At 50.5% G+C, this 19,723-nt stretch overlaps 8 protein-coding genes across 8 annotated transcripts; 5 read left to right on the top strand and 3 right to left on the bottom strand.

The window, feature by feature from the left end:
* Window positions 1-49: 49 nt before the first annotated feature.
* M438DRAFT_371646 (heme oxygenase-like protein) lies at window positions 50-1,846 on the top strand (the record flags this gene model as incomplete). The annotated part of the gene is made up of 3 exons (XM_029908281.1): window positions 50-52; window positions 391-459; window positions 521-1,846. 3 exons carry the CDS (start codon window positions 50-52, stop codon window positions 1,844-1,846), a joined length of 1,398 nt encoding a protein of 465 aa, XP_029764991.1.
* Window positions 1,847-2,197: 351 nt separating this feature from the next.
* M438DRAFT_264878 (uncharacterized protein) lies at window positions 2,198-2,482 on the bottom strand (the record flags this gene model as incomplete). The annotated part of the gene is made up of 2 exons (XM_029899975.1): window positions 2,198-2,329; window positions 2,387-2,482. The coding sequence occupies 2 exons, from the start codon at window positions 2,480-2,482 to the stop codon at window positions 2,198-2,200; spliced, it is 228 nt and encodes a 75-aa protein (XP_029764990.1).
* Window positions 2,483-2,845: 363 nt separating this feature from the next.
* On the bottom strand, window positions 2,846-3,048 carry M438DRAFT_342351 (uncharacterized protein). The gene has a single exon (XM_029904738.1). It carries the CDS (start codon window positions 3,039-3,041, stop codon window positions 2,886-2,888), a length of 156 nt encoding a protein of 51 aa, XP_029764989.1. The 5' UTR covers window positions 3,042-3,048; the 3' UTR covers window positions 2,846-2,885.
* A 453-nt stretch (window positions 3,049-3,501) lies between these two features.
* On the top strand, window positions 3,502-6,684 carry M438DRAFT_311464 (uncharacterized protein; the record flags this gene model as incomplete). The annotated part of the gene is made up of 2 exons (XM_029902468.1): window positions 3,502-4,739; window positions 4,800-6,684. 2 exons carry the CDS (start codon window positions 3,502-3,504, stop codon window positions 6,682-6,684), a joined length of 3,123 nt encoding a protein of 1,040 aa, XP_029764988.1.
* Window positions 6,685-7,304: 620 nt separating this feature from the next.
* Window positions 7,305-9,428, top strand: M438DRAFT_289433 (uncharacterized protein). Its single transcript, XM_029901682.1, has 4 exons — window positions 7,305-8,098; window positions 8,149-8,394; window positions 8,444-8,875; window positions 8,926-9,428. The coding sequence occupies exons 1-4, from the start codon at window positions 7,754-7,756 to the stop codon at window positions 9,337-9,339; spliced, it is 1,437 nt and encodes a 478-aa protein (XP_029764987.1). The 5' UTR covers window positions 7,305-7,753; the 3' UTR covers window positions 9,340-9,428.
* Window positions 9,429-11,994: 2,566 nt separating this feature from the next.
* M438DRAFT_402610 (uncharacterized protein) lies at window positions 11,995-15,367 on the top strand. The gene is made up of 2 exons (XM_029909604.1): window positions 11,995-12,468; window positions 12,533-15,367. The coding sequence occupies exons 1-2, from the start codon at window positions 12,040-12,042 to the stop codon at window positions 15,050-15,052; spliced, it is 2,949 nt and encodes a 982-aa protein (XP_029764986.1). The 5' UTR covers window positions 11,995-12,039; the 3' UTR covers window positions 15,053-15,367.
* A 180-nt stretch (window positions 15,368-15,547) lies between these two features.
* M438DRAFT_352002 (uncharacterized protein) lies at window positions 15,548-16,641 on the top strand (the record flags this gene model as incomplete). Its single annotated transcript, XM_029906758.1, has 2 exons — window positions 15,548-15,574; window positions 15,634-16,641. 2 exons carry the CDS (start codon window positions 15,548-15,550, stop codon window positions 16,639-16,641), a joined length of 1,035 nt encoding a protein of 344 aa, XP_029764985.1.
* A 166-nt stretch (window positions 16,642-16,807) lies between these two features.
* On the bottom strand, window positions 16,808-17,551 carry M438DRAFT_264961 (Nitroreductase; the record flags this gene model as incomplete). Its single annotated transcript, XM_029899981.1, has 3 exons — window positions 16,808-17,052; window positions 17,106-17,202; window positions 17,261-17,551. 3 exons carry the CDS (start codon window positions 17,549-17,551, stop codon window positions 16,808-16,810), a joined length of 633 nt encoding a protein of 210 aa, XP_029764984.1.
* Between the last annotated feature and the right edge of the window lie 2,172 nt (window positions 17,552-19,723).

Genomic DNA, 19,723 nt, shown 5'->3' with positions numbered 1-19,723 from the left:
GAAATGCATAACGCTGTTTGTGTAAGAGGTAGCTCCAACTTAGAGCGCGATGGTCAGCATTCATCCGTAACATCCTAAATTCCATCACTTGATATAATAATCACTCATATTTAGACCTACTAGCAGTATTGTCGTTTCATTGTAGGGCGGCTCACAATTGATTACAGACGCTCAGCTTGGCATTCCAACCGCTAGCGCAAGCGCAGTAGCGTCGATTGGAGGTGATTGGCTCAGTCCTGTACTCACTTTCATCTTTCTTTACACTCCAATACAGTACACATCGTGTAATCAAGCGACCGGCTTCCGAGTGCATAAGCTCGAATCCATCATGGTAGAATTGTCAACCGTCGCGGCATTTGAGCTTCAGCATGTCTGACATAGATACTACAGGGCAGAAGCGCAAATGCGATCATCCAAAGAGCCTTCGTCGAGTTTCAAGACGATGACAATCCCACAAAGGTACTCGACTGCTTCCATCCAAGGCGCGTCGCTTGCAGACGGCTGACGCGATGCTGTACAGTGCAACAAAGTCCGCTGCACCTACTGCGGCTTCGTTCGCGCAAAGAACACGACCCGCCAGGTTGAGCACTTGCAGGAGTGTCAGCAATACTTGAACTCTCCCGACTACGTCGAGTCGCTGAACGATACCGACGCTCAACAGCCAGACGAAGGAAACACCAGCATCATGTCCGGAATTTCCAACTCACCACTCCAAGCCACGCCAAATTCGGCCCAAAGGACTAACTTTCTGATGGGACAAAGACCCAACCCGAACTTACTGGTCAACCGTCGTGGTCCCAACAAGCGTACTCGTGACGGCCAGGTTAAGAACGGCCAGCGCTCTATGCCTCCTCCAATCACACCCGCACCGCCCGCTCAGACTCCAAGTCTTGCTGCCTACCTCTTGACTCAGAACGCTGCCTCGTTCACATCCGCAACCCAAACATCCTTCCTCTCACACGCTGGATGTGGTACTCTCAGCGCCGGCGCAATGAGCCAATGGCTAGCACAAGATTCACACGTCTCGCGCGGTTATATTGCGTTTGTCGGTCAGCTCATTGGCAAGATCCGTCTGCCCATCGTCGCCAACTCACAATCACACCCTCTCTACAGAGCCATGGACTTGCTCATCAGCGCCCTGAACAATGTCAGAAGAGAGATGAGCTTCTTCGAGATCACGGCTACCAAGTACAACCTCAACATCGTAAAAGAAGAGCCGAATCCCATCACAAGAAGCTTCCTCGATCTGTTTGTATCGGCAAGCTCACCTGCTGCAAGTCTGCTCGAGGGTGCTGTCGTCCTATGGGCTGTTGAGCACTGCTACCGTGCATCATGGGCATACGCTGCTAGCTTCTCCTCAAGCCTGAACCAGCCAATTCTACCATACTCTTCGAACGGAGACTCGCACAACGCTGCTTTGCACCAATCGCTGATTCCCAACTGGACATCACCCGCATTCGCAAAGTTCGTTGAGGCTTGCAAGGCTGTCGTAGACGAACTCGCCAACGCAGAGACATCTCCTAATGGTCGTGAGCAAATGTCACGCTGTCTGAGTGCATTCAACCAAGTCCTCTGGCTATGGGAGCGCACTTGGCCTTCGGTCGATGGCATGGGTGAGGAGAACGAAAGCGCCAGTGCAGAACGCTTCAACAGCAATGGTATGAGACCTCACAGCTCGACTGGTGGTGGTCAGCCCAGCGGTGTTCCAAACCGAGACAATGCTGCCGAGGACGACGATGATGTTGTTGAGATCAGACGTGAGAGTGCTATCGGCGGTGGCAGTCCATATGTCAGTCCGTATGGTACTGATGGCCTCAGAGCAGTCGAAGCTGCCAATAATGCTTGAGCCTTTGGTTTCGCGCAGTCTTCTTGCTCTTAATGGCTTTGGAGTTCCGGGTTCTTCGGCGTTGGAATTACCTCAAAACATCTTATACGTTTAGCATGGTGCTAGGGCGAATGTGGGTGGGAGAAAACGAGTTTCTTTATAGCAAGCAAATATATTTCGTTCTGCTCTGCTTAAAAGGGTTTCTGCCACTTCATCTACAGGTTGACCTTCTGACCTTCTCTTCCGGAATGACCCCCTCGTGGTATTGTCTCCTATGATGCGCCCTGTATGCTTCCTCTTTCTCTTGAACCTGAACGCCAACGCTATGCATAACCCAGAAAATTGTCCAGCTCTCTGCGAGGCATGGCTTGTTTACTTCTTGTTGAGGGCCTTGTTCTTGGCCTTCTCGAGTCTGTCCTTCTTGCCGCCCTTGAGCATCTCAAGATGTCCGGCTTTTTCGGCGAGCGAGCGCTCGGTCAAGGTAATCAGACCAGCAGAATGCTTCTAGTCGGGGATTAGTCCTCTGTCGTGTGCGCATAGAGTCGCATAGCTTTTGCGCACCTTCTTCATGTTGTTCTGCTTCAACATAGCAGCCTTCTTGGGCTTGATAACTCTGTTACCAGTCTGAGGTCCAGTAGGCCTTGCGCCCCTGCGCATGAAGAATTAGTCGCGGTCCCGGAAGCGGCAAGGCAATTTCGAGGATACATACTTCTTGGGCTCGGTCTTGACCTTTTGCTTGACGACACCTTGAACCATGGCTTTATTGTGAGAGGAGGAAGTTTGTTTGGATAAAGTCGGGAATGGCTTGGGTCGTTCGCCGCTGCAGGCAGCAAATGCAGCCATCTTTTTCTTGTCACCCGCGTTTTCTTCCCCACAGATTTTCCGTCTTGCGGGGAAGTCGCCGTGACCAAACTTGATCAAAACGGCCTCCCCGTGTGCTAAATTCTGTCACTTCTAGCCATCTCCCACGGCCATGCGCGGGGTTATTTAGTCTGTAGAAATGCACAATGTTTTCAAGATCTCTCTAGTCGTCCGCAGAGAGGCGCTAGGTTTCACACTCTCAGTGGAGGGCTGCACTGATCTTAAAAACATTGTGCATTTGTACAGGGTGCGCGTAACAAAGTTTAGCACACGGGGAGGGGCAACAGGGTCTTTCGTCCTCTGCTCTTTCCCAATCTGCAATCGGACCACGATGGCATATGTGGATAGTTTTCATGGTGGCTAGTCACATTAAGTAGTCGGACCATGAACGATGTTTGTACACAGTTAATCCAATCAACATTGTGTATCAACATCTTCGGTCTTCGTCGGCCTTTGATGTCTACCTCGCTCATCTTTTACCCGGCTACCCTGCCACCCCCATTTGCTCCGCATCCGATCCGGCATCTGCAGCCAAGGTTTGCTCTCGGTTCCTGTTCATCACGGATGCATGTTGATCTCATGCCTAAACCACATCATGCCAGTCTGTAGATCATGAACTCATTCACTTTAACCAGAATACCCGGTACACCCATCGTCTATTGCAACTACTCCAAGACCCATGCGAGATCATGGCATTGCCTGAATGCTGTTCATGAGGGGTCCATGAATGACGTTAGTGGTATAAGTAGTTGACGGTCGCCGCGTGATAGGTAAATTGATCACTCTTGTATGTCTTTGTAGATATCGAGACGACCATGATTCCCCTACGACCGCTATTATCGTTACTGTCCGTTGCCAGCACGGCGCTGGCAATTGGTCAGAATGCGACTGTTGCTTTCAATGCCTCAGCTGGATCTCTCAGCCTGGCTTCAGGAGGCTCTTCCGTCCAGATTATGGCAGACTCCAACGACTGGCCTGCTGCGCTGAAAGCCGCTCATGACTTGTCTCAGGACTTTGGCCGAGTCACCGGCACCAACGGATCTTTAATTTTATCAAACAACTCTGATACCTCTGGCGTACCGGCCTATAACGCTGGCTCGTACTTCAGCGGCAACCCGAACAATGCCTCGATGATCTTCAACATCACTGGCTTGACCACATTCGCAACCACTGCCCCTGGACCAAAAGGAGGTGTCATCATCGCAGGCACGATTGGAAACTCGTCTCTCATCGACACCTTGATTCAAAGCGGCAAGATTGATGTGTCCGCCATCAATGGCACATGGGAGGCCTTCACATCCACCGTGGTGTTGAACCCGATGGAAGGCGTGGATGTCGCTTTAGTCATTGCTGGCAGCGACAGAAGAGGAACTGTCTATGGACTTTACGATGTTTCTGAACAAATTGGTGTTTCGCCATGGTACTTCTGGGCCGATTCGCCTCCCCACAAGCATGATTCGATCTATGCCATGAATACTACCAAAATTCAGCCTTCTCCATCTGTCAAGTATAGAGGTTTCTTCATCAACGACGAAGCACCAGCCCTAACTGGATACGTCAACGAGAAGTTTGGCTTCAATGAGTACGGCTCGAACTACGGTGCAGACTTCTACCACACCATGTTCGAATTGCTTCTTCGCCTCAGAGCCAACTACCTGTGGCCAGCTCAATGGAACTCTATGTTCAATGTTGACGACCCACGAAGCCAAAATATGGCTGACGCATACGGTATTGTCATGGGTACCTCTCACACTGAGCCTATGATGCGCTCGACCAAGGAATGGAGCGAATTCGGTAACGGAACTTGGTCCTGGGCAACCAACAACGCCTCCATCTATCCATTCTTTGTTGAGGGAGCTGAAAGACTTCGCCCTTACGAAGGTGTCATTACCATGGGCATGCGTGGTTCAGGTGATACTGCACTCTCGGCTGGTATTGAGACTGAACTTCTCGAGAATGTTGTTGCTACCCAGCGCGAGATCCTTGCACAAGTTTTTGGTAACGCCAGTATCGGTGATCCCGCCAGAATTTCTTCTATGTGGTGCCTCTATAAGTAAGATATCTTTTATTCAAGACCATCTACAGCTAGACAATCATCTAACCAAATTTCTAGGGAGGTCCAAGGATACTACGAGGCTGGCATGACTGTACCTGAAGATATCACGCTACTTTGGACAGACGACAACTGGGGCAACATTCGAAGACTACCCGTTGGTAACGAGACATCTAGAAGTGGAGGTGCTGGCGTTTACTACCACTTCGACTACGTCGGTGACCCAAGAGATTATAAATGGATCAACACTGTCCTCAATCAGAAAACATGGGAGCAGATGCACCTCGCTTATGAGAGAGAGGCCAGAAATATTTGGGTTGTCAACGTCGGAGACCTCAAGCCTCTTGAGCTACCCATCTCTCACTTCTTCGATCTTGCATACGATATCAATCGCTGGGACAAAGACAGCACTTCCGAGTGGCTCGAACTTTGGGCTGCCCGTGAGTTTGGCCCTGAAGTAGCAGCACAGACCGGAGCTCTCATGAACACATACTCCCTGCTTGCTGGCCGCAGAAAGTTCGAGGAGGTCGATCCAAACACTTTCAGCTGGATTAACTATAACGAGGCCAACAATGTTCTGGCCGAGTGGACTGCTATCCAAAAGACTGCCCAAAGCATTCTCGATAAACTTCCAGCAGCCACACAGCCCGCCTTCTTCGAGATGGTTTACCATCCTGTTACAGCTGCTTGTACTTACTACGACATCATGATATCGGCCGCCAAAAACAACGTCTACGCCCAACAAGGACGTACTAGCACCAATGCCATCGCCCAACACGTGCAGAACCAGTTCACGTACGATCATCAGCTCTCGAAGTCCTACAACCAACTGCTAGGCGGAAAGTGGAACCACATGATGGACCAGACACACATCGGCTACCAGTACTGGCAACAGCCTATGAGACAAGCTCTGCCTCCTTTGCAGTATGTGCAGATGGCCGAGCGTGCATTGACTGGTGATTTGGGCATCGCCGTTGAGGGTTCCAATGCAACAGTTCCAGGTGATGACAGATTCCACTCTCTGTCGTCCATGACTCTGTATCTTGCAACTCTTGACCCTTACGGACCTGCCCGATGGATTGATGTGTTCCACAGCGGCACTCAGAAAGTCACCTGGAACGTGCAATCTAGCGTCCCATACCTAAACTTCACTCAAAAGACTGGCACATTGTCTCCCAACGGCACTACTGACACTCGCATCTGGGTCTCTGTTGACTGGTCGAAGGTCAAGCCTGGTGCTATCAACTCGACCACCATCAACATCACCTCGAGCACTGACTACGGTACTCAGTACAGTGTGCCAAAGGTTGTAATTTCGTACAACAACACCGCTGCTCCTTCAAACTTCACCGGCTTCGTGGAGTCTGACCGTACTGTTTCGATCGAAGCAGAGCACTATTCATCCATCTCCAACGGTGGAAACTCTTCAGTCTCGTACGAGGTCATTCCTGGTCTTTCGCGTACCCTTTCTGGTGTTACTCTATTCCCTGTTACTGCAGACTCGCTCACCCCAGCCACCGCTCCTGCTCTTGAGTATGACTTCTACACTTTCTCGAACTTGAGCTCCGGAGTCCTCATGGACCAGAACATGGGCACCAGCTCGAGGTATACACCAAACACTGTCAATGTTACACTGCTCCTCGGCACGTCGCTCAACACAATACCAGACCGCCCTCTCCGCTATGCCGTTCAAGTCGACGACCAACAACCCCAGGCACGTCAATACATCTTCGACCAACCTCAAGGTGCCAACCCCACTGGCTGGTTGACCGCTGTCGCAGATGTCATTTGGTACAACACGACCACTTGGAATTACTCGGGCCCTGGCGCGCATAAGCTGAAGATTTGGGAGCTTGAGCCTGGTGTTGTGCTCCAGAAGGTTGTTGTTGATCTTGGTGGTGTGAGGAAGAGTTACTTGGGTCCTCCTGAGAGCCACAGAGTTTAAGAACTCTGCAATGTGCTTTTGATAAGATTTTGAACGCTTGATGATGCAGACAAATGATAATGTTTTCCTTTACTCATTTCTTGGGTTTCGTGTGATGTTGTGTGCGAGATTCTGTGCATACTGAACTAAGTGCTTGAGGATGAATGTGAGAAGTATTGTTCCATGAAGTGAGAGGTCATTTGCAGTTTACTCTTACACAGGTAGCCTGTGCTCCTCCCCAGTGGAGTTGTCCAAAGTTCGTGTATTATGCAGGAACGAACATTGGGATAACGAGGTCACCATGTCTCTTCAAGCCCGCTTCCTCTTTCGTACAAACGAAGGGCTAGATTTGGTTGGAAGGGGCAACCCTGGCTCGAATCACCCCACAGATCGTACGTTTTGGGCGACCACGCGAGGACTGCCAACCTTCTTTCCTCATGTCCCGTCCTTGAAATCCTTCTGCGAAGCCTTTTTGACTTCTCCGTTGAATCCTTCGAAAATGTCTCACCGGTTTTGTTAACCTTCATCTCGGGGGTTCCGGACTCAGCTTGAGACGAAAGACAGTTGTTTGTTAACTGTCCAGACCCTGAAACACGAACTCATCGACCACTACTCTATCGTGTGTCAATAAACACACGACTCATCGAAAGCCTTGATATTTGTATGTTATGAGATGCTGTAATCCTCTCCGTTTACGACGAGGAGTCCGTTTCCTTGCTACTCTTTCCTTGGTCGAAATTACCCTCAGCTGGAGCTAGACTTACGAGATGCGCCACAATGAAGCCTACCACTCCGCACACCATGACTACTGGCTTGGCTGCGATATCTTGAACCACCACCTTTCTCTCGAAGGAGTGCTGAATGTGTGCAGCTGATATCTATGAGACGCCACGACAGGATTCGCCCTTCAGCTATGGTTCACATACATCTGGGCAGCGCTTTCAATACGACCATGGTGGGAACGATCTGTGGACAAGATCGAATCTGCCGTGTTGGGACAACTCATTACTCTTGAGGAGCTGTGTATAAAGACCACGAAAATGCCGTCCAAGATGTCAGTCACAGTCACAATTCATTCTCCAACTTCAAGATGCGTGCCTTCTTCACCTTACCTGTCCTTGCAGCAGTTGTTGCAGCTGCCCCTCGTCCTCAAGATATCGATCTGGATCAAGTCGAGCAAGCAGCAGATCCTGTTCTAATCACCCCTCCCGTCGACGTCGTCTCCCAGGTAGTCAACGTAGCAGCTGTTACCGAGCAGGCTGCCGCTGCCTCTGCTGCTGTGTACGCGGACCCTGCTGTCAACGATGGCTCATCCTCCAAAAAGCGCGGTGTCGTTGCAAGAGACGAATCCCCTTGTGCCAAACAGCCCAAAGGATCAGGACCTGTCGCCACACCTGATACTGTAGAAGCTTTTCTGGCACTGGACAAGCTGTCGGTGCGTCTTGTCAGTATATTATCATAGAACATTACTGACGATCATGATAGGCTATGAGCACAACTGCCACCGCTCCCTATGGTTACACGGAAGTTTTCGTCAACAAGCAAGCATCGTTGAGTGCTAGCATGTACAAGGGTCTTACCACCCTCACCAGCTACGATGTACCAAAGTGCCAGTCTCTTTGCGATGCAGACTCCGATTGCGTCGCCTTCAACATGTACGCAGAACGCGACCCCACCTTGAAGCCGGACGCTACCAAATGTCCCATCCCTGCCAGTCTTACCAACTACAAGGTTTGTCACACATCACTTGAGACGGAAAGCCAAGACTGACACTTGACAGTGCACTCTATGGGGAGCACCTGTCTCGGCCGAACAGGCCACCAATTTCGGCGAAACTCGTGCCTCTTTCAAAGTGGTCATCACCGCATCCAACGCATACAACAAGAACGCAAATCCTCCTTCCATCAATGGCTTTGCTGGTCCTTCGGGTTACGGTGGTGCGATCAATGCTCCTCTCGACTCCAACGGCAAGGACACCTTCATGGGCAGCAAGTTCTTCCCCTTCTCTCAGGAGCAAGGTTTTACTATGCAATCTTGCACCAGTGCCTGCACTGCGCAGACCGATTACAACAAGAACCACCCCAACAAGGATGGTACTTGGAAGACTTGTGCCTTTGTAAATGGTTACGTCTTGTCTAAGAACGGCGTTCCTCAGGGATTGTATTGCTCCATGTATACTCAAGTATGGGAAGCTTCGTACGCGACCAACTATGTAAGTATCCTTTCAAGATCCGGCATACTCAATACTGACCATATTCGCAGGGGCAATACCGCGGTACATCAAGATATACTGTGAGCTACAGTTATGGCTACACTCTGGCACCTGTGTCTTCTAAGGACCCTCTTGAACGTCTCTGTCCAAGAATACAAAAGCGCGATATGTCCTCACTATGCTCAAAGTACTATCTCAAGGACGATACCTCAGTCAGACCCGTGTACACACAACCCGGCAACCAAAGGAGTTGCGCCAACCAGTGCTATCATGATGATGCTTGCTGGGGCTGGGCTATCGATCAGGCGGGCACCACTTGTAGCTTCTACTCGAAGAGCGGCCGTGAGATGGTCGACAATCACGATGCAGTTTACTACAGCAATGCAAGCGACATTGCAGACTTGCTCTTCTTCGATAGCACCTGCTTCCAGGAAAACGGTTCCAGGTGTGGTGAGGCGAAGTAGACAAGATGAAGAGGCATCAATGAATACAAGAGCAATTTCATGAGATATCTTTTCTACTTGGACTTTTGATCCAATATGACATTCTGAGCTGATTAGCTACATGTGCGAGATGGTCTGAGTCGATCATGGAAGCAAGTAGCTTAGTCGGCCTCAACATTGCCAAGAAAGCTCTGTGAGGTACAGGGTAAGCTAAATCAGGACCACGGGCCCTTCAAATCTTGACAAGCGATACTATTCGTGCTCCAATCTCGTTTTGTGTATCGGATTAGGGCGATTGCTCTTTCCATTTCAACTAAGCATGGCGACGAAGGATGAAATTGATCGTATGTGAGGTATCCAAAACTGGTGACTGTGGGACGAGACCATTCGGTTGCGTTGCCGGCTTTGAGGGCTGTGTTCGAGATTTACCAGAGGCCTATAGCTGTTGTGCACTTTGATGCGCCTTTGGATGTAAGGGACTGACTGCTGTTCGGACTCATCTAGAATCCTTGAAACTGACAATGCAACAGACCTGGCCAGGCATCAAGGAAGAGGATGATTCATACTGGTTCAGTGACCAGTCAAATTACATCCACGCCTCAGTGGAGGGTATCGCTGAACGAATATTAACCCGGGTAGGTGCAGAGGTGCCAATGTATCTGAGCGTCGATGTTGGTGTTTTGGATGTGGCGTTCGCACCAGGGACAGGTACTCCCGAAGCTGTTGGTTGGTCGACTAGAGAGTTGAGTAGGATGATTGCGAGGGATTGACGCGTTGAATGTTGTTGGTGCGGATGTCGTCGAGGTTGCACCGGCGTATGATGGTGCTGGAGAACCCACCGCCATTGCAGCTGCGCAGATCGTGTATGGAGTTGTGACTAGTATGGTAAAGAGAGGGCTAGAGGTGGCTGATAGCAGTAAGGTGAAGTTAGTATGGAAAGATGAGCTTTGATAAATTGAATTAATCGGCCAACAGAGTACATATTATTCTGGAGTTGTCAGACCATATTAGTTTCTTTCTCGAGCGATTCGAGTGAGCGATTCGAGTGTCCAGAAAGGATTTCCTCGATCGCGCGAATTTGCAGTTTGCCGCTCAGTCACTCTGTCAATATTAGCTCCGCTGACGGACATTGTCAAACCTTACATTGCGTCGATACAGGCATCGTTTGGTTCAACATGCAGGCTCTACGAGACATATGAACCCTCAGTTGGTACATGTCTTTTCTGACCAGTCGCATGCATCGCACAGGAATGTGACTGCGGATCTTGATAGTAACGTGGGCTCGGTCACGAAGCGGACCGATGGGAAATTCATCCATTGGAAGCAGTGGTCAGGCATGCTCTCACTGCATTGCGCGGTGGATCAAAAAGACTTTTGCCCTTCGGTAGCCAATGTGGTGCAGTCCAGCGTGATTAGCCTGCAGCTACATCTGAAGCACGCATGAGGTTTAGATAGTCGTCAAAAGGCTACTTTTCTGTGCGGAGCGGTTGATATGTTGTGAATTTGGAGCTTCGTATTGAGATGCTCGGTCAATTTAAGCATGCAAAGGCCCTGTCAGATTGTGCGGGAAGCCGTGAAGGCTTTACCGAATTGTGCGACATATGGTCGAGTGATGCCTTCACCAGACCTAAGCTGTGGAATTTTGCGTAAGTGCATAGCTTACGAGGTAGTGCATGGTGGAATGGTTGTACAGCGGTGAGGGTTGCAATGCGGAGATGGTTGCTCTAGATGAAGAGATGTCAAGGACTAGAGGATAGTTGCAGGGTGAGAAGCGGAACGAGTCTTTCCTGAAGCAGTAAAGGCGGTCAGGATGCTGATTTCTCATGTCAACGGAATTGTGAGTAATTGCGACGTGAGCGAATAGAATACTGCACAACGGTGGTTGAGAGACACAGTATCTGCAGCATGTCAGGGTGGTGAAGTCGATTGGAGAAGAGGTTCATGGAGACCCGCGCGGAAGTTCGAGATGGCTTGGGATGACAGCCACAAGCGCGTTCTCTTGCGGAGGGTGTGCATGAGAGCTGCAGCCACCAACTGCCAAAGACTCGTGACGAGAATGCATTGTCTGCTTGAGGGTGCATTTGGATCAAAACACGATGGAAGAAGACGATGGATGTTTCCCAATTGTGGTTACAAATCAGGGCAAAGACGCGTCAATTGCAGATTCAGCTGACGGCCTCAGCCCATTTCAGTGGGGAAGGAGAGCAGGAGCCAGGATTAGAGTTCGGACTTTTTGCAATGGTATGCAGAGAATGCGGGCGATAGGCAAGCTGAAGAGTTGTTTGCAGCGGGAAAAAAAAGTAACTGATCGCGTGCAGTTGACTGATCAAATAGATTGATGAGCTAGAATAGGTCATCTGCACCCGCAAACCTGGTCCGGAAGGGTGGTGTAGAGCAGGAACAGAGGAGAGATTGGCTTGGCTTGGTCCGGCTGCTGCTTCCGATCATCGCCACAGCGGCGCCATACTGCAATCGGCGGCGTTGCTGTCTGGAGTGCATAGCGTACCTGGAGAGAGGCCTTGTCACTTACTACTACGCACTTGCACCAGACGGCAATAGAAGATGCTGACTACCGCCTGGTGGTGGCAATCGTAATATTCTACAAGTTCGGCTCCCTTCGCTTTTGATCTTTCCTCCTCTCTTTTCGCCCCTCGTTGCACCTCCTCGACACCCCCACCCGCCTGCATTTACAGGCTCCCGCACACCCTGGTCACCGCCATCATGGGCTCAGCGCCAGTTGTCGACGATGGCACAACAACAGTCTATATGAAACACCACCGGCACGGCCATTGGGTCGCCGAACACAAGGCCCAGCGCCTACTCAGCATAATACACTTCGCATATCCTATCGTACTGCTCGTCTTCTTCCTCACCACCTTTACCATTCGAAGCATCGTACAATCCAGGAGTGATGACAAGAAAGATGCCGCATCCGAGCCGCTGCTAGGCCCTGGTGGTAAACCTCTGCCGAAAAAGAAGGCTCCGCTTCAGAACGATAATGCTTTCCTTGACTTCAGCAGACCGCGCAAGCTGCTGTTCGAGTGGCTGGCTCTGGGAGCTACCCTCACGCTTGTTGGCAATGCCATCACTGTAATCGTCCACGCTTTGTATGCGCGCAAGGAGGAATGGTGGTGTGGACAAGCCACTGTCGTAAGCCAGATCAATCACAACGACCCTTCTATCTCTACATGTACTAAGTATGCTCAAATTATAGGTCTTCATTGTGGGTGCTTTCATGGTTTTCACTCTGATCCTCATCTCCATCTTCGACACACAACCCTCTCCTACATGGGTCCATGCCTCATCATGGGCCCTCGCCGCCGCTATGGACATCGTCCTCCTCGCTTCCTCTTTCGCCCTATATACCCACGCACACCACGAGCCCAAAGCTGGAGATCCATCTGGTGGTCATCTAGAAAGAGAAATGACTGAATGGGAAATTACCGGTGTTACATTGGACCTCGTCCGCATCATTCTGCTTCTGGCTCTCGTGGCTTTCTACGTTCTCTTCGTCACGCTGCACGCGAGAAGTCAGCGCAAACAGGACGCAAGTCAGGCATCTTCAAGCGAAACCACTGGCCTGCTTGCAGAGGATCGTGCTGAAGCTGGAGCTGCCAATGGTTCTGCCAATGGTAACGGATACGGCGCGACCCAGCCGAATGGACACAACAAGCCCAAGAAGTCTGCAGACGCACCTGCTGGTTGGGAGAAGCCTACAACCACTCCCTCAAGAAGCTGGTGGGAGTACATCAGGGGTTACTCCATTTTCTTCCCTTACCTCTGGCCCTCCAAGGATCGTAAACTGCAGATCGTTGTTGTAATCTGTTTTCTTATTATGCTCGTTCAACGAGTTATCCAAATTATGGTGCCCATTCAAGCAGGCAGAATCACCAACGATCTTGTTAACGAGAAAATGACTGGATTGCCATGGAAATCTATCTGTCTATACATCTTCTATCGCCTTCTTCAAGGAAACAATGGTTTACTCGGCGCCACTCGCTCCATCATCTGGCTTCCCGTCAGTCAGTACTCTTTCCGCGAGCTTTCGATTGCCTCCTTCGAGCACGTCCATAGCCTGAGCTTGGACTTCCATCTGGGCAAGAAAACCGGTGAAGTGCTCTCTGCACTGGGCAAAGGTAATGCTATCAACAACTTTCTCGAGTCGGTCACTTTCCAGGTCATTCCTATGCTTGTTGACTTGTTCCTCGCCATTGGATACTTCCTCATTTCCTTCGACGTTTACTACGCGCTGATTGTCGCCGTTGTTACTTTCTGGTACATCTATCTCACCATCCGTATGGCTCAATGGCGCGCGGAAATTCGCCGACAAATGGTCAACTCCGACAGAGAAGTTGATGCTGTCAAGAACGACTCGATGGTCTCTTACGAGACTGTCAAGTACTTCAATGCCGAAGCGTACGAATTTAACAGATACCGCGAGGCAGTCGAGAAGTACCAAAAGGCAGAGTATTCTGTCGTCCTTTCGCTCAACTTCATGAACGTTACACAGAACATGGTCTTCATGGTCGGCCTAATGATTGCATGTTTCGTTGCTGCATACCAAGTTACCACTGGTCAACGCAGTGTTGGTGATTTTGTCGTCCTACTGACTTATCTGGCACAATTGCAGGGTCCTCTCAACTTCTTCGGTACTTTCTATCGCATGATTCAGAGTGCCATGATCAATTCCGAGCGTATGCTCGAGCTGTTCAAGGAAGAGCCGACTGTTGTTGATGCTCCTGGAGTCACGACCTTGCCCAGTTGTGAGGGTGATCTGCGTTTCAATGATGTTCACTTCGCCTACGACGCCCGCAAGCCTGCTCTCAAGGGACTCGACTTCCACTGCAAGCCCGGTACCACTACTGCTCTGGTCGGTGAATCTGGCGGTGGCAAGTCCACTGTTTTCCGCTTACTCTTCCGCTTCTACAATTCCGAGTCCGGCACAATTCAGATCGATGGACACGACGTTGCCGATGTATCTATTGACAGTGTTCGCAGACACATTGGTGTCGTTCCTCAGGATACTGTCTTGTTCAACGAGTCGCTGATGTACAACCTCAAGTATGCCAATCCCTCGGCAAGTGATGAGGACGTGTACGAAGCGTGCAAAGCCGCATCAATCCACCACAAGATCTTGTCTTTCCCTGATGGCTACGACACCAAGGTTGGTGAGCGTGGTCTACGTCTCTCCGGTGGCGAGAAGCAACGTGTTGCAATTGCCCGTACCATCATCAAGGACCCCCGCATCATTCTTCTAGATGAAGCCACTGCTGCTCTGGACACTGAGACTGAGGAACATATCCAAGAGGCTCTCATGACTCTTGCTCAGGGCCGAACAATGCTCGTTATTGCTCATCGTCTTTCTACCATCACCATGGCCGACCAGATCTGTGTGCTCCACGAAGGCCGTGTTGCTGAACGAGGATCACACCAGGAGCTTCTCGACATGAAGGGCAAATATTACTCGATGTGGCGTAAGCAGGTTCGCGCGCAGAGAGCTGCCGAAGAAGCCAAGGTTCTCAAAGACAAGGCCGAAAGGCTGCGACGGGAGAGCCGAAGTGGTGAACAGCCACAAGAAGGCGACACTTCTGCTGGCAGCAGCGAAGATGAAAAGGAGAGACAAAGACGTGCACAGAAGCCTCAAAATATGCAAGCTCCTGTGGATGCCGGCGAAGCGCCTACAGAAATTGCACGAGAAGAAGAACGAAGCAGCAAGCCCCATGGGCATCCTTGAGTATAGCACTCACCCCTTTTCCTTTCCTTCTTCATCTCTTTCCCTCTTTCACTGCATGGACGGGTAATAATGGTACATTCGGGTCGACGTTTTCTTCCACACTCCTTCTCGGTTGCATAACACATGGCGTTTCTTCTATTTTGCTTAGCCAACTCTTGTTCTTTCCTTTTTCCTCACTCTGATGGCACACACAAAAAGCTGCATGGAAAATGGGTTCTTGACGGGACGGAAAAGACGGTGGTTTTCCTAATCTTGTGTATAGAGACTCAGTCTTGTCACGCCGACAACACAAATGGAAAATGTACAAATTTCTTGAACATGTCTTTTGATGCTTGTTGGTGCCTGCCTTGTGCATGTGGAGCAGGATCGATCGGAGTTAGATGGGTGGTATCACCGAAGGAATACCTCGGCTCAAGAAGACCCCGACTTGTGAGATCATTTGTCCTCTTGACCTTGACAAAAAAGCAACATGGAAACACATCACCATACGCAGTCATGGCAGCATTGTCGCAAGCATCAGCAGTAAACACTCATCTCCACCACCCTCAAAGTCTCAATCATACTGACCCTTTCCTCCACAGGCCGCCCTAGCCCGCCTCCGCGCATTCAAACCCCCACCATCGCAATACACACAACTACCCCTGACCCGCCGCGCCTCCGTCCTAATCCTCCTCTTCGCCGACCGCCGCGGCGACCTCCGCGTAATCCTCACGATCCGCAGCGCCAAACTGCGCAATTATGCCGGTCAAGCCGCTCTCCCTGGAGGGAAAGCCGACACAGAAGCAGAAACAGCATGGATGACCGCACGCCGAGAAGCGGAGGAAGAAATAGGATTACCAAGTAATGATGAGCAGTTACCTTCTGGCTACACGGTGGAGAAACTGACGGAATTGCCTGCGAATCTGGCAATGACGGAGTTGGGGGTTATGCCTTGTGTTGCTTGGTTGAGGAGTTTGAGCAAAGATGCGGATATTGCAAAAGACCTGTTACCAAGGCTAGACGCCAGAGAAGTGGCTGCAGTGTTTACGGCGCCGTTTGAGCAGTTTTTGAAACAGAGGGATGATGTTGATGTGGAGGGGGAATGGTATAGAGGGGCGTGGCATTCTTGGTATCATGAGCCTTGGAGGATGCACATGTTTCACGTGCCTGTGACGCCGAGGACGGTATTCAGGAGTCAAGAGGTGGAGAACACGAGGTTGGATGCTGCGACTGCGCCGTGTTCGCCCGAGTCGAAGGCTCCTGTGCTTTTGGCCGATCGGGCTGCCCAGGCGTATGGGAAACCGGTGCCTGGGTCTAATGGTCCGGAGAAGGTGGACAAGAGTCTGGCACAAAAGGACGCTCTGGATATGCCGCGGTACAGGGTCTTTGGAATGACTGCACGTATCTTGGTTGATGCTGCAAGGGTGGCCTATGGTCGCGATCCAGAGTTTGAACACAACTCGCACTTCGGCGATGAAGAAATGATTGCCAAGTTGATGAAGATGGGAAGGTTGAAGCCAAAGAAAGAGAAGGGCGAAATCTTGACGCGAGATGTCATGGAAGCGGCTGCTAACATCGAGTTGAGCTCAGAGGAAAAGGGTAAGCTGTAAAATCACAATGAAAGCGATGTTGTTTTGAGATCATTCTTATCATTAGACACGGACCTGCTGTCGCTGAAAGTGTATACCAGTCGGTCGAATTTCACAAATTCACCGTCCTTGTTCTCCCTCTACCCAACCTTGTATTGTTTTGCTTTTCTGTTGGCGATGAAGACACTTAAGCCTTGCTGCCGTGGATGAAGAGTCTCTCCTCAATGGGCTGCTGCTGCTTGCCGCCCTTCTCGACAGCCTCGCGGGCACCCTCTGCGTAACCACCGAAGACAAGCTGGGCCTGGAGTTCCCACTCTTGAGGGAAGTTCCACTCTCCGGCCACACGTTGGTCGACAATAGGGTTGTAGTGCTGGAGGTTGCAGGCACAGCCTTCGGCCTCGAGGGCGGTCCAGAGGTGGTACTGGGCCATGGCTGGACACAATGTTAGATCTGGACCTCGGAATTGAGAGTTTGGGCTGACATACCGTTGGACTGAGTGGCCCAGCCAGGGAAGTGCTGAGCGTAGAGAGCGAACTGAGATTGGAGCTTCTTGACGGGGTTGGGGTCGTTCAGGAAGAGGATCTTGTATTCATGTTAGCAACATGGTCTGGCCAAATATCGCTGAATTGAAAAAACGTACAGTGCCGTGACCAGCCTTGAAGCCATCGAGCTTCTTCTCGGTCTGAGGGAACTGCTCCTCGGGTACTTGAGGCTTCAGGCACTCCTTGGTGATCTCCCAGAACTTCTTGTGTTCCTCGTTGAGCAGAACAACGATACGAGTGGACTGAGAGTTGAAACTGCTGGGAACGTGAAGGATGTTGTGCTTGGCGATCTCCTCGACACGAGCGTCAGAGATGGGGATCTTGTCGGTCAATTGGTAGATGGTTCTGCGGTTCTCGCAAGCCTTGAGAAAGTCCATGGGGGAAGCCATTGTTGCTGTTCTAGATGTGCTGCTGAAGTGTGCTGAAGGGCTACGAGAAGTGGACAAAGGTTTGAAGGAAGAAAAGCGAGAAGGTGAGACAAGAGGGTTTGAGGAAGAGGAAAGTCGTCCAGATAAAGCAGTATACAGTTGTGGGGCGCGTCTAGTCAGGGCTGCTAGAAACGTCGACGTGGAGGACATGATGTGATACTTTCGTTTCGTGTGGCTTTCGTCTGGACTCGAGGATCGTGGATAGTGTCAAAAGGCGATTGCAAATTCAAGCCTACGTATGCTGTAGGTTCCTTTCCGCGATTCTGGAATATTATTGTTATGCTCAACGGCAGGACCCTACTTTCCTGGCAATAACTACAACTCCAGACTTGTCATCATCGCTCTTAATAAGAATAGGTTTGTCAGTCTCGCGCTCCGAACAGCGCATGCCGAACGGTCGGCGTTTTTGCCTGACAAAGAAGCTGTTTACCTTTCGTTGACTCGGCACCCACTGAAACCGAGGGGCCTGCCGCGGGACTCGGAAGTGGAGCTCTCATTCATTGGCCACAGATCCGAAGTCAGGGCTTCGTGGGGCAGCATGGGGTTGAGGTCAATAATGCCTCTGAGATCTTTCTTGAGCTACTGCGCACGACTTTCTTCTCAATCACATCTTGAACGGAGCTCGTCTCCATGGACTAGTCAGATCATCTGACAGAGCCGACTTGGAAAGAGACATGCAGGAACGACCTCGCCAAAGCCGGTCGAATCCTCCCGCTGAAACTAGCCCATCAAGGTGGATCTTGAATCAACAAGCAGCCTCTCACAACCAGCGACCACCCGTCTTTCGAGGTAGACTCAGAAATAGCGCTCCTTCTGGTTTAGCAACATCCTGAGATCATGAGGAGTGACCCGCTGCTCTGCTGATGATGGACATGGAGACCACTCCCACCGACGCGCCGACGGCCGAGCACGCATCGAGATCCGGAATGTGGAGGGACTCGGTTCTAGGCTTGTGCGGACTTCACGTATGCCAGTAAGAGCAATACGAATGAATTTCTGCGCGAGACGCTCGAAGCAGTGCAATCGTTCCAAATTTCGGCATCGCCCCTCCACACGTTTCGGCAGCTCTTTGCGCAACCGTCGTAGACAAGGATTGAGTCCGGTCTTCCTGGAAAGTGCGGAGAGACAATGCCGAAACTCGAATGGATTGCATCAGGAGCTGTTCACGGATCCATCGCAGTGGACGGCCATGCGTCACAGACACAACGAAACATCGAACGACCGAGTTGAGCCTTGAATATCATCACGGGCTACAATTTCGCAGCTGAACGTCTACTTCTCGAATTGAGCGATTCAGGTAGAGATCGGACACTGTGTTCCTGTCAACGCTGTCACGGTAAGGAAGGAACGAGCCAAGTCTGAACGAACGTGCTTCTATGTCTGATACTCTTCTGAATGCTGTCGGATCTCTGGATTAACTCATTGAAGTCATCGACGTGGCGCCAATAACGCTTGCAATGTTTGGTCCATCTGTGGCTTGAATTCTTGTGATTACTTACATATTTGCAGTAAAATTGTTCGCACGGGGCAAGAGAGTGTGATGCCTGAGCATGTTCTTATCAGAAGTATGTCTGCGTCCTGATACATTTATTGTACCATGTACGTTTTTGGTCTAGACTTCCAGTACGCAAGTGGGGCAGATACAAAGCCCCACATTCATTTCCCAACCTTGCGTTTATTTACGACACTCTTGATGCAAACTATAAAATGCCTTAGTGGTCTAGTGGTATGATTCCTGCTTTGGGTATATCCGAAATTGCAGGAGGTCCCCGATTCGATCTCGGGCTGAGGCCTTGTTTTGCTCTTTGCTCATCTTGTAATGATTTACAAACCATCGTTTTCCATCGCGTTTTTGTGGATATCGATGGCAGAAGTATTTGTTGACCATTTTGGTTGATGTTTTGTGCGAATCTTGGCGGCCCATCTTCGTAGCAGAGGGTCGCACCTCCGCTTCCAGGTTCCTGGACTTCTACATTCTTCTTTTGTTCGCAAGATGTAAATTGCTTTCTTCGACAGGCTCTCACTGGACAGATCTCTGATGTTGAGGATCATGCCGCAGTATGTCAGGGACAAGACCGGCATGTCCTGGCCTATGGGAATCAACCATTAAGGATACATCAGGTGATTCAATTT

This window comes from Aureobasidium pullulans (genome assembly GCF_000721785.1).
Source record: "Aureobasidium pullulans EXF-150 unplaced genomic scaffold scaffold_2, whole genome shotgun sequence".
Taxonomy (NCBI): Eukaryota; Fungi; Ascomycota; class Dothideomycetes; order Dothideales; family Saccotheciaceae; genus Aureobasidium; species Aureobasidium pullulans.
Note: the sequence above shows the minus strand (reverse complement) of the source record. Positions and strands in the feature narration are given on the sequence as shown.

Excerpts from the sequence above, each read along its gene's own strand:
- M438DRAFT_342351 (XM_029904738.1), bottom strand. The coding sequence starts at position 3,041 with ATGAAAACTATCCACATATGCCATCGTGGTCCGATTGCAGATTGGGAA.
- M438DRAFT_289433 (XM_029901682.1), top strand. The coding sequence starts at position 7,754 with ATGCGTGCCTTCTTCACCTTACCTGTCCTTGCAGCAGTTGTTGCAGCT. Across the intron at positions 8,099-8,148 it reads TGGCACTGGACAAGCTGTCG|GCTATGAGCACAACTGCCAC; the intron begins GTGCGTCTTGTC and ends CGATCATGATAG. Across the intron at positions 8,395-8,443 it reads CCAGTCTTACCAACTACAAG|TGCACTCTATGGGGAGCACC; the intron begins GTTTGTCACACA and ends GACACTTGACAG.
- M438DRAFT_402610 (XM_029909604.1), top strand. The coding sequence starts at position 12,040 with ATGGGCTCAGCGCCAGTTGTCGACGATGGCACAACAACAGTCTATATG. Across the intron at positions 12,469-12,532 it reads GGTGTGGACAAGCCACTGTC|GTCTTCATTGTGGGTGCTTT; the intron begins GTAAGCCAGATC and ends CTCAAATTATAG.